The sequence below is a fragment of the Python bivittatus genome, unplaced genomic scaffold (genome assembly GCF_059951505.1).
Source record: "Python bivittatus isolate LINGU-HERP-01145 unplaced genomic scaffold, Pbiv_v1 ctg000200_np1212, whole genome shotgun sequence".
Classification (NCBI taxonomy): Eukaryota; Metazoa; Chordata; class Lepidosauria; order Squamata; family Pythonidae; genus Python; species Python bivittatus.
This window is the reverse complement of record NW_028277040.1, coordinates 22,223,115-22,235,795: the sequence shown is the minus strand read 5'-3', so window position 1 is coordinate 22,235,795 and position 12,681 is coordinate 22,223,115. Positions and strand designations below refer to the sequence as shown.

Below are 12,681 nucleotides of genomic sequence, written 5' to 3'. Positions count from 1 at the left end.
GATTAAATGACTTTTTATCACATTTAGTTGATTAGTCTTCTTTGTCACTTCTTTGTCCTGTCCTGTTTCAAGTATACAATCCTCAGCATGCTATTCAAAAGCCAAGGGTAACTCTTGGTCTGAGCAAAGGTTGTGCACATCTGTTTGTAGTCTAACATACCTGGAGAAGTGCCAGGACAGATAGTGCATCGCTGGAGTTCATACCCCTTTTGAGAGGTGAATATTCTAGCGGCTGACAATGGAAAGTGTCATTTACTGTCCAAGATGAAAGATAGCCTATTATCCATAACAGTCATTCTTATCCTTGTCTGAAAGCATCAGTGCATGCCCACCACTTCATGAATGTCTTGTGTGAAAATGTCCAGTTTGTTCAGAAGTTCTCTGCTGTGGAAGGATCATGGATAATCAGGTGAATCAAACAAGGAAATGTATATATCCTTTTTGTATGTCAATTGAATCATGCTTTGTTTCCAAGAAAACTTTCCTATTTAGAGGCAACTTTGATTTCCTGATGTATTGACAAACAACATGGACTGTTTTCTTCCCATATGCCGTGTTTGTGAACATTCCAGAAATAATCTTCATTATCCCAGAAGATTAAGTGTTGGAAGATGCAGGTACTAAGTTGCATTCTTTGTGCAGTGGTGTAATGACACACATGTCATTTAAACTTTGTTATGACTTGCATGGATGCTGCTGAATAGGGTTTGTTGTAGTCCAAAATATCTTCCTGCCTATCTTAGGGTTTGCCCTTAGCTGCAGTAGACCTCTGATGGGCACTTCTGCTTAATGAGGAAGCTGGGACAGAGAATTTTAGGGCCTTCTTCTGGCTAAACAAATTGACTTATAACACATTAATGTATAAGGCACACTTTCAGAACATAAGCAGTGCCCTGCCAGATTCCAGATTGGACCCCTGGCCCATCTGGTTCGGCAGTCTGTCCTCATGATGGTCAGTCAACTGCACAAGGAAGCCCACTAGTCTCCCTGCGCACATTGCTGAATTACAACCTTCCAGTCACTCTAGCCAACAGGGCAGTAGTGAAGGATGCTGGGAGATATAGGCCAACATCTGGAGAGCCATCAATTTGCTTATCCCTGAAATTATTTTATTCACCAGCATTGGTCAGGTCTTTAAAACCGTTTGCTTTAAATGAATCACAAGCAATTAAATACATTTTTGAATTGCCCTACACATTTTCCCTGAGACGGTCAGTTTGACGCGCTCGCACACTGTCTGGGTGGGTTGGAATTCAAAAGGAAATACATATTTGTCTGGGAAACACCCAAACCTGGCAGCCAACTGCTCTTAGCATGCGTAAAAATAACATGTGATAATTTCACCTTGATTCCTCCTTTGTTGTTGACTTTTCTTTAAAAAAATCTGTAACAAGAACCTTGTAAACAGTTTTCTCCTTGTACCTATTTTTGTAAAAGGAAAAAAAAAAGTGTATATATTTTATGGTAGTGACAGCCACTGACTATTTTGGTACATTGCTTTTATTCCCGTCATGTGCGCACTTACTAGGAAATAAATCTTGCTGCAAATGTACTCTTAGAGAAATTAACTTTCAAGAGGACATACCTGAAAAGAAGTTGAGGATTTCCTTTTCAAGGAAATGAAGAGGTGAATGTCATAAAAGTCAAGAGGAGTAGGACAAATAAAAAGGAAGCATTTAGTTTGATGGGGGAATGATGCATTACTCTGCGCCATAATATGGCTGGTTATTTTGATTTTGGCTTAGGGTGATGTGTGACACTGAGTTGGTGGTCAATAAATAAATCGTGATTTGTTTTGGAGCATTAAACCAACATGAAACCATTCCAAGTATGGCAAACCGTGAAATGCAGATGGGGGATATATAAGTTGTTTGTATTTCCTGGCTTTTTCTATGTATTCTATTTTTTCTATGCAGTCTATCCACAGGGCTGCTGAATAAGAGTAGCTAAAACAAGAAAAACAAACCAGGAATTAGCCAACTTCTGATTACTTTATTTCTTCATGAGTCTGATTTGTTTGTTTGTAGCTTGTTTAACAAACCATATATATAACAAACTGTGGTGTGGCATGATATGTAAATGCAGCACAAGTGTAATTAAGTACTTTAACTCATTGCCCTAAGGTATGGTGACAGCTTCCAGTTTTAAATGGCTTTTAAAGAAGATTAGACGTTTTCACAGAGGACTAAGTGATTCTTAGCCAAGGATTGTTAAATAGAATAGTCATGTTTAGAGGCTGCCGTTAAAGCCAGTTTCAACTGAATGTTAGAAAAAACTTCCTGACCATAAGAGCAGTTTGACAGTGAAACCAGTGATCTTTTATTGATTGGATGTGTTCAAGCAGAGACTAAACAGCCATCTGTCTGGGATGGCTTTATCTGGATTCCTGCACTGAGCAAGGAGTCCCTTCCAATTCTCTGATTCTCTGCATATCAGGGAGTGATGAGACTGCCATGCAGGTTAGATGATCCTGTGCTCTTGGAGGTAAATTGCAGGACTAGATGATGAATGTTCAACTCCGGGAGGACCCCAGAGGACCAAGGACCCTGGTTTTGATACTGTGACTCTTTGGAGCAACTGAATATTTATCTAGCCATCCATCTGTCCATCTGTCTACTAAGTGTATGTGGTTGCCCATCTAACCAGTGGAACTGGAATATGTGACGCTGCCATAGGGAGCAGCACTCTCTGCTCTGATTAGTCCTTTAGCTACTATCTCGATGAGTGGAGACAGACTTGGGAACATTTAGCATGCTAAGCTCTTTTCTTGACTGAAACTACATTCTCAAGGGATTGCAGATCCCAAAGAGGAGCTATAGTACTACATATGGATGGATTTCATCCATGCTTTCCTAAAGCACTTTTCAGACTCTTTGCTGAGGTGTGCACATATAATAATTTTACACGCACTGATAAGGTCCCATCAGTGATAGTTCTGTAGCAAAGTGGATTTATAATTGGTTTTTGTTTCCGCTGTATATGTGCATACACAAATATTGTCCATGTATTTTCTGTTTTAAATATGGTACATTTTTAGTCCCTAAGCCACCACGCTTCTTTCCTGCAGATTCTAACATTTAGGGATGGATTTCATTCAGATTTTAACCCTTCTGCCCTCTACAGTCCTGTGTGTGAGAACATGCGTTATGCAATGACCTTGGCAGCTTTACTCATGCAAATTTCTTGCCCTGTCCTTTTTGTCTGGCAAAACTCACAGAGTTTCATGTCAGTTCCACTAGTGTTTATTCCTCTTTGCTTTCCCTTGGTGCTGACAAGGTCAACAAAAGCCATGTCCATTGTAGTGATTCTGGGAAATGTTCACTCTTCTGTCCTGCTTGCTTGTCACTTTGCTGGAGCTTTGTTAAAGGGAAAGAAAACATGAAAGGACCAATTGTTTCTAATTCTTAAAACATGCAAACATTTTTTAAAATTAATGTATATATACAATTTACGCTCATTGTGCCATGTATTATGAGAATTGCTTATTTAGTATCCTGACCATATACATACATATCACATAAACATTGTTTTCATGATTTTTTTCCTCTCCCTAAACTGAATATATTTCTTTGACTATATAAGAGATAAACAAGATGGAAAAGTGACACAGTAGGAAAAAATAAATACATTAATGGAAACCAAGAGCATGTCTGGCATGAAGTAATTTGCAGAGCAACAGGTTCTCACAACATAATAAAAGCCCAGAGTTCCTTAATGATATGAGGACATGGGACAAGCCACTCACTAGGTCTGAAAACAGCAAAATGATTATTAATTTGGATGCCTTTAATGTGTGGTTTTCTCATCTGATGAAAAGCCAATGATTTTAAAGCACAGGTTTCATAGAAATGATCCTGGCTTTACTTGGAGTGCTATATCATTTGGGAAGATTTTTGAAATATCTAAGGATGAAATGAAATGACACATGACACGACACTCAGGGCCTGATGCAGATATATCATGTACTCAGCCATTAATAGTTGTAGCTGTCGTTTTGACTGCTTTTTCTCTCAACCCATCTCCTACCCTGTGTATTTACTCCACTGCTTTTAATCATGAGATATATTTGTATGTGTGGTTACTTCTTTGTGCTAATGCTAGTGTTAAGATGTACTTTAGGCCTGGCTGTCATCTAGTGTTACTGTACATTAAGAATATTAACTATGTTTGTTAAACAGGCTGTATGTAATATTAAGCCATAATGGATAGACACACATATTATACTATGTTAAAAGCAAAAAAAATCATTTTTGTTTTAGGATTATTTGGAACAAGGCCAATGGTTACCTTATTAAGAGTTAATTCTAATCAGTTTTAGCCCTTGTTCACCACCGCCACACCTAGCATCAAATCATGGTAAGGAGTAGCAGAACTTTTTCTCATTTTAGAAGAGGGATGGGGCTGAGTTAAGAATGACAAGTTCCCACAATCTAAATTCCAACTTGTTTAAATATTTAAAATAATTCCAGAGCTCCATTTGAAGGGCTAAAGGGTATTGCTTTAACAGTTTTCTCCTCTTCCCACCTGCTTTTGATCCACATTTTCAGTACTTTTGTTAGTTGGAAATGTGTATTTCATCCAATGTAGTCGGAGGTTAACAAATAAAAATGAACTGAAAAGGAACACTCTGGATATTTCATAACAAAGCTGTTATTTTCTCAGTGAACTCAAGCAGAGGGAGCAGGGAGAGAGAGGGGGTGTTGGTTGGCAACATTTTCCCCACTCTAAAATGGCTGAAGTCTGTGATGTCTATACAGTAATATTTATTTTTGTGAGCATCCCATTTCAAAAACGAAAAAACCAGAGTGACATAGTAATACAGATCAGGTTATAAGCCTGTAAGAACAACAGTGTCCAAGCAAAGCTTGAAAGAAATGCACTATTTTAGGTGATATGCAGCCTGAAGTCCCAGAATTAGTTAATTCCTGAAGGAATTTCCTAAGCCCTAGAGCAACTGGGCTAGCATGGCAGCATAGTCTCGGCAAACTGAGGACACTGAAATTGTAGAGGGGATGAGCATTTCTTCTGATGGGATCTACAGATCTTGGAATATAAGGAGTCGTGCCTTCTCAATGGCAGCACCTGCCCTGTGGAAACAGAATTAAAACAGAATTTTAGAAATGTCTGTAAATTTATTAAAAAGGAAAAACTGAAATATCACATTGCATAAGTATTCAGACCCTTTACTCAGTACTTTGTTGAAGCACCTTTGGCAGCAATTACAGCCTTGAGTCTTTTTTGGTATGACACAAGCTTTGCACACCTGGATTGGGGGATTTTCTGCCATTCTTCTTTGCAAATCCTCTCAAGCTCAGTCAGTTGGATGGGGACCGTTGGTGGACAGCTATTTCCAGGTCTCTCCATAGATGTTCAATAGGATTCAAGTCATTCACAGAGTTGTCCCTAAGCCATTCCTGTGTTGTCTTGGCTGTGTGCTTAGGATCATTGTCACATTGGAAGGTGAGCCTTCGGCCTAGTCTGAGGTCCTGAGTGCTGTGGAACAGGTTTTCATTGAGGAATCTCTGTCCTTTGCTCCATTCAGCTTTCCCACAACCCTGCATTGTCAGCTGTGAGGCCTTCTGTAGAGAGGGGTGTGCCTTTCCAAATCATGTCCAATCAATTTAATTTACCACAGGTGGACACCAATCAAGGTGTAGAAACAGCTCAGCAACTATCAAGAAAAATGGGAGGCACCTGAGCTCAATTTCAAGTGTTGTTGCAAAGGGTCTGAATACTTATGCCAATGTGATATTTCAGTTTTTCCTTTTTAATAAATGTACAGACTTTTCTACAATTTTGTTTTCACTTTGTCATTATGGGGTACTGAGTGTAGATTAATGAGGAAAAAAATGAATTTGAACGATTGTAGTATCAGGCTGCAACATAACAAAACTGAAAAAAGTGAAGGGGGTCTGAATACTTTCCGAATGCACTGTAAATCAGGCAAAGAAGAGCTAAGTTGAAATCCTTGAGGCAAGGAGTGGAATTGGTCTTCTCTATAAAATGTGTGCATGCAAAACCATGTCTAAACCAGAAAGTAAAGTAAGCTAAGAAATGCCTATATGTATGTATATGTATATATTCTTTGCTTGTAGGGGATTGGGAGGAGGGGATGTAACGCTGATATCAGGCTCAGAGAGATAATGATGGAGCACTATGTACGTATGCGGGTGTGATGTTTATAAGTGTGTGAGGTGATACCTGATGTTTATTTGCATCCACAGCTGTTTGTTCCTCATTACATTCTTCTGGTCTTCTCTCCACAGTTTGCTGGTTGGTGCACCTCGACAAAAGGCTTTCCCAATGCAGCGAGCCAACAGAACTGGAGGGTTGTTCAGCTGCGACATTGAAACTCCAGATCTACCATGCACACGCATTGAATTTGATGAGACAGGTGAGCTAGCTAAAAAACAACTAGATCTTTGGAGTTGTTTTTTTTTTTGGCTAGGCGAAGTACAAATATTTATTTAGTAACCTATTGGAGGAATCCAATTTGGCAGTTTTAATTTATGTGTTTTTTTTTTAATTACAGCTTTTAAAGGTGGATACAATCCCCTGTTTGGTTTTGCAGCTTCCATTAATTTTTTTACATGGTTTTTGCATATAGGCAATTTGAGCAAGTTTTGCTCTTTCAAAAACTACATGTATGTAGTTCAAGCATGATTAGAGGAGTCCGTTTCATAGATGCTTCAAAAAAACATACAGTTCCATCAAAAATTATGCCCTGCACACACACACACACACACACACACATGTGTGTGTGTGTGTGTTTGTATATATATATATATATGTGTGTGTGTGTGTGATGTCAGTTCCCTGACTGGCAGTTGTTATGTGGCAAAACAGCATATGCTGTAGGTATGTAACAACAGAGTCAAAGAATTTCTGAGTTTACTAGACTTAACAGAGTCCCAAGAGCAGAATGAGAAATGAGCATATTCAATGAACATTGAATCCTCATTGATTGTGGTGGTGGGATGGGAGAGATACCTTACAAACAGGAAGAGGAATGGAATGAAGAAGATGGAATCTGAGCAAAGAACACTTCATACTTTACTATTTTGTTATACGTCTCATTACATGTCTCATATTATAATGATATCCCCATACTAAATGCAGTGTTGATCAGTGAAAACTTTGTACTGATACTGTAGACAAACAGTGCCATCTAAAGACTATTTCAGGTATAAATGATATTATTCAGTGAATTCATAGTTAAAATAATAATCTGCATGTAACTATACAGATATTATTTTAAAAGAAGTGGATGAAACTTATTTTGCAATGATTTTTTAGCTGATCTGGCAAAAGAAAGCAAAGAAGATCAGTGGATGGGTGTAACTGTCCGAAGTCAGGGTCCTGGTGGAAAAGTTGTGGTAAGTTTTCAGGAGGTTCTCTGAGCCTCAGCATTGTTGGGTTTTTTGACATTTGGGTAAATCACGATTGAAGTCTTTAGGATTACTTTGAATTTACTGGTACAGGTAGTCCTTGCTTAATGACCCTAATTGGGACCAGCAACTCCATCACTAAGTGAAGTCATTAAGCAAAATATCATGTGACTTTGCCAACTTATGGTGGCAGTTCCAGCAGTCCCAGTTGCAGTTGTTAAGCAAGACATCATGACTTGTGAACTCCTGCCGACTTCCCCATTGACTGAGGAAGCCAGCTGGGAAGGTCACAAATGATGATCATGTGACCGCAGGATGCTGTGACCAGCATAAATGCACGACAGTTGCCAAGCACCTGAATTGCAATCACGTGACCGCAGGGATGCTGCATCGGTCACACATGTGTGGACTGGTTGTAAGTCACTTTTTTCAATGCCGTTGTAACTTTGAACAGTTGCTGAATGAATGGTCATTAAGTGAGAACTATGTGTAGTCCTCATTTAGTGACTGCCTCATACAGCAACCGTTCACAATTACAACGGTGATGAAAAAGTAACTGTGAGTAATCCTCACATTTACGACCTTCACAGGTCTGTAAAGCAAAGGAAAGCTGAAGTAAGATTATAAGCACAGTTGTAGTTTCACTTAGTGACTGCTTTGTTTAATGAACAAGTTGCTGGTCCCAGTTGTGGTTGTATAGGAGGATTACCTGTACTATTTTAGTGACAGAGATGGGCAACCTACAGACGACAAGGAGATATATTCCCAAAATCTTTTTTTCTCTTTTTTTTATAGCTCCCAAAAATGGGTCTGCTAAATCAATGTTTCTCAGCCTTGGAAACTAAGATGTGTGGACTTTGACTCCAGAATTCCCCAGCCAGAATTCTGGGAGTCATCTACACATCTTAAAGTTGCTGAGGTTGAGAAACACTGTGCTAAAGGTTGGCACCCAGCTATGAAGCAACACAGGAATGATTTCCCACAGTTTTTAAGGGGAAAACAACTGAAAGTAGATATTTGAAGGTTCAACCCATCAAAAATCTGTAGTCCTCTCAGTGTCTTGACTCCCCATTTTCGTAACATCAGCATGAAACCCTATCCCACCACCGCCCTCAAAAACAGAGGAAAACAGGGATAGTTCTGGCCTCCAGACAATTGTTTGATCATTGTTACTTCTAGAATTGAAGTGGTGCTGTTTTGCTGTTGGGTTTTCTTTGTAATTTTTTTTTTTTTTGTCTGCACTCAGTCATTACTGACCCTGCAGTGACTGCTTGGATGAGTCCTTGCAGTTTTCAAGGCGAGTGTTTCGGAAGTGGTTTGCCAGAGCCTCCTTCCTAGAGCAGAGCCCAGCTGGCGAGCTCAGGAGGCAGGGTTTCCATTGCTTCGCACCCTTTTCGGGGGCGCGCGGTTTTTCGGGCTTATCGGCAACTGCTCCCGACTCTTTTTTTGCAAGGCGCCGCCAGCATTTTTCCTCCCACCGGAGTGAGAGTACCCATTTATCTACTCACGTGAGTTTTCGACCTGTTGAGTTGACAGGAACTGGGGAGGAAACAGGAGCTCACCCTGTTTAATGCGAAGGCTGGACTTGAACCGCCGAAGCGTCAGCCATTTCCGGCTGGCAACTTTCAGCATCATTAAGCCGCTGCGCCACCGTGTCCCCTGTAATTTTTAGGGCTATACAAATCTTTTCTTTCTGAATTGTGAAGTGAGGTGAAATGACAGTGCACGTATGCATGCGTGGAGACAGTCAGGGGCAGTTTCCAAAGCAGTGACACAAGCTTGGAAAAAGATGCATCTGCTCGAATAATTTGGAAAGAGGTGTTTTGCGTGCCCTCCTATGCATTCTGCAGCCTCTCTTTCAAATGATTTGCAGAATCCTGCTCATCTGAGATGGGAATTGGTCTTGAGTTGTCTCTTATATCTTATTTGTGGAGTTAACAGGGCCTGCTTTTGAATAAGCGTGCATAAGATTGGAAGTGCACTGTTACACTTTATAGGTAAGATACAGTTTAGTTTGGTTAAAGCAGTGTTGGCCACTTTAAGATAAGTGCTGGCTGGGGAATTCTGGGAGTTGAAGTCCACTCATCTTAAAGTGGCCAAGTTTGGATAACACTGGGTTAAAGCAAGGGGACGCTTATAGTATATACAGAACTTCTGTGCAGAATTAATTGTTTGGAAAATCAGCCCTGATCATTGGTAGAAGCGGCAGATCTGTTGGCCAATTAATTTGTTTTTGATACCTTACAGACCTGTGCACATCGCTATGAGAAAAGGTATTATGTCAACACCGAACAGGAAACCAGAGACATCATTGGGAGGTGCTACGTGCTGAGTCAGGATCTTTCCATTTCCAACAATGAGTATATGGATGGTGGGGAATGGAGTTTCTGTGATGGCCGATTGAGAGGCCATGAGAAATTTGGCTCCTGCCAGCAAGGTGTTGCTGCCACATTCACCAGAGATAATCATTACATTGTCTTTGGCGCACCAGGGACCTATAACTGGAAAGGTATAGCCTCTTTATGCTCCTATCATTCCTATTGTCTGTTTCCAGATTATATATCCTGTGTCCTACAAAATAATAACCACTGCCAGAAACCATTATGTACTTTGCAAACTCTTTTATGCTATTCACTTCAGAATCGAAGAACAACAAGCAAGTTTCTGGTATACTGCTCTTAAACATTAGAGGTTGAACTGGGGAAGGCTGTGGCAAGGTGCTTTAGAAGAGACAGTGGTATGCTGCCGGCAGGCCCTTAGCTTAAAGATGTTTTTCTGGGGATCATGTAGATGCCACGTGAGCCCAAGAAAAGATGCAGCTTCACAAGTGAGGCACTAACTGGTGTAACACATGCATCCTTGCCTGCTGAAAAGCATCTTTTTGGCTTCAGATCTGACACCCAGGACATCCCTAACTTGGTGGAATTTGATTTGATAAAGGCAGTCAGTGTCGATGAGGCTTTCTGGATATGGAATGGAATCTTCCAGCTAATCTTGAATTCAGTTTTCCTCAGTCTGGATTCAGGGACTGAGGGATTCAGTGCTATGTAACCTGCCGGACTCCTGGGAAAGGGATCATGACACTAAAACTATTTGGACACACCCTTAGAGCCAGAAAAAGCCTACACACAGAATTGATGTTCGAACCCTGAGGAAGTTTATACAAAGAGAATGTCTGTATATGCATATGTGTGTGTGTCATGTGCACACGTAACACACGCATTCAAAGAAGCATATCAATAGGCATTTGCATAAATTGCCTAGATTATTGCTGTTTTTTTTCATAGCAACCAAAAATTCCATTAACCTCATTGAGTAGAAAATTGGCTTGAGAGCCAAAGTAATCAGGAGAGAGAAACCTGCTGAATTTCATTTGGTGATTAAGCCGGAGAGCCCATGGCTTTGTCCCATCTTAGTTATGCTGAGAAGCTGTAAAGCACTGCTCCCTCCCTCCCTTCCTCCCCCCCCTTTTCTTTTTCCCTGTCCGAGCAGTGTGTTTTTCTTGCAGCTCTCTGTTGTACCAGCAGCTGTGGAATTCTCTGCCCTGCCTTTTTCTTCTTGTGATAAATCCTTGCATCGTACACCTGTGCCTGACACACAACCCCGTACAGTCTTTGTGCCTTGGCACAAGGTGTTCTCAAGTGAAAGCCTACCCGTCTACGTGCTGAGTTTTTGTCAAGAAAATTGGACTTTCCTGAGATGGGGTATCACATTGAGCCATTGCTGTACTTAAATTACAAGTACTTATTGCCACCGTACTTAGTTTTAAGAAGGTTTTTTCCTGGCCTGGGAAAATCATGTTTCTTTTGTGAGGGAATATTGTGCAGTGTACTCAGTGGTGTAGAAATGTTTGGGTTTTTAAAAAACTGAATGGAAATAAGTTGTCACGCTTAGTGGATAGTTTTTTATTTGACAGGACATTTGAATGATGGATATTTATAAATGTTCTGGGGTTACAGTGTGAAGAGCACTTTCTTGAGTTTATGAATGGATGTGCAAGCTGAACAACTGAAGCATGTCCAGAATGATCCTCTTGTTAATATGAAATACCATCTTTTATATCCATCAGGGATGTATGTTAGAGATAGGCCGAAATCTCCTTTGTGTTCTGATGCTGTTTTCTTCAAGGTGTTCTTGCCTTCCAATTTACTTTGGAAAATGTATACTATTAATATTGAGGTTGCTGCAAGCATCATTTGTTTACATTTTCAGACAACTTTTTTATACTTATTGTTGTCCATAGCAATACTTGAGATTGACCAAGTTATTTTGTCAGCTAAGGCAAAGAAGCACCTCCCCCACGGGATGAAAATGCAATTAGAATAAATAAGTGCAACCATTTTCTGTCTTTTGAGACACCCAAATCAACCGCCTTAGTCTGCTTTATTCAAGGGTTGGCACCATCACAGGTAGGCACTGTTTGAATTGTAGTATGGGAATAATTCTCTGGATGATCACATTAGGATTCCTTTTTTTGTGGAGACCTTAATGGTGCCTATCTGTGATGATGTGTGTTGTATGGGAAAAAATTGTGCAGATGGTTTTTCTGCCATGTTGTTCCTGTGTAGCGGTGGCAGCAGCTAAGTGAAGTCTGCAAATATCAACTGCAGGAACGGCAGATTGTTTACACAATTTGATGCCAAAATCAAGTTGAGGTGATTTGGAATCCAGAAATCCAGACATTGTGGCAGGAAGGATTTCATTGTGTTCCCTGCTGCATGCATAATAATTCAACCTCCAGGAATGCAATCTCATTGCCTGCCATGGAGAATTCAGATCAAGGCTAGAATGTAGGGATGCATTAACCAGGATTCAGCACAAACTGGTGACTTATTCACTGTATGTCCCAACTGCATCCCAAGCCTCCTTGGTGATAGGAGGAGAACGTAGGAAACCATGGAAAGCTGGTTTAGGCTGAATCAAAGCATTGATCCATCTTGCTCTATACTGTCTGCTCTGACTTCCTGGAATTCTTCCGATTCTCAGCAGGTCTTTCTGTTCTGCTTCTTCATTTGCTGTCACCTGTGATCTGATACTTTCCACTTGACATGCCATCACCTTCTGTTTGCAAAGCATTTTTTCTGACATGGAGCTACAGCTGCTCTCTGAGGCTTCAGGGACATTCCTCAAAATCCCACAGATGAATCTCCTCTGACATCAGCACCTGGGCCTCTCAGAATGTGAAGCTCTTAAAGAGTTTTGCCATGCCATGCCATGCCATGCCAGTCCATCCTCTCCAGTGTCCCTCAGAGAATTAGAAAAACATGCAGCAACTGTATTACGTATGGCAGGA

The 12,681-nt window shown here is 40.5% G+C and overlaps 1 protein-coding gene across 3 annotated transcripts in view; it reads left to right on the top strand.

The window, feature by feature from the left end:
- Positions 1-12,681, top strand: part of ITGA6 (integrin subunit alpha 6) — a 64,324-nt gene that overhangs the window by 15,689 nt on the left and 35,954 nt on the right. For all 3 annotated transcript variants that reach the window (XM_007431082.4, XM_088135806.1, XM_007431081.4), the window contains exons 2-4: positions 6,267-6,394; positions 7,297-7,376; positions 9,636-9,897. In XM_007431082.4, the coding sequence (XP_007431144.1) occupies positions 6,267-6,394; positions 7,297-7,376; positions 9,636-9,897 (470 nt within the window). The remainder of the gene's footprint in view (positions 1-6,266; positions 6,395-7,296; positions 7,377-9,635; positions 9,898-12,681) is intronic.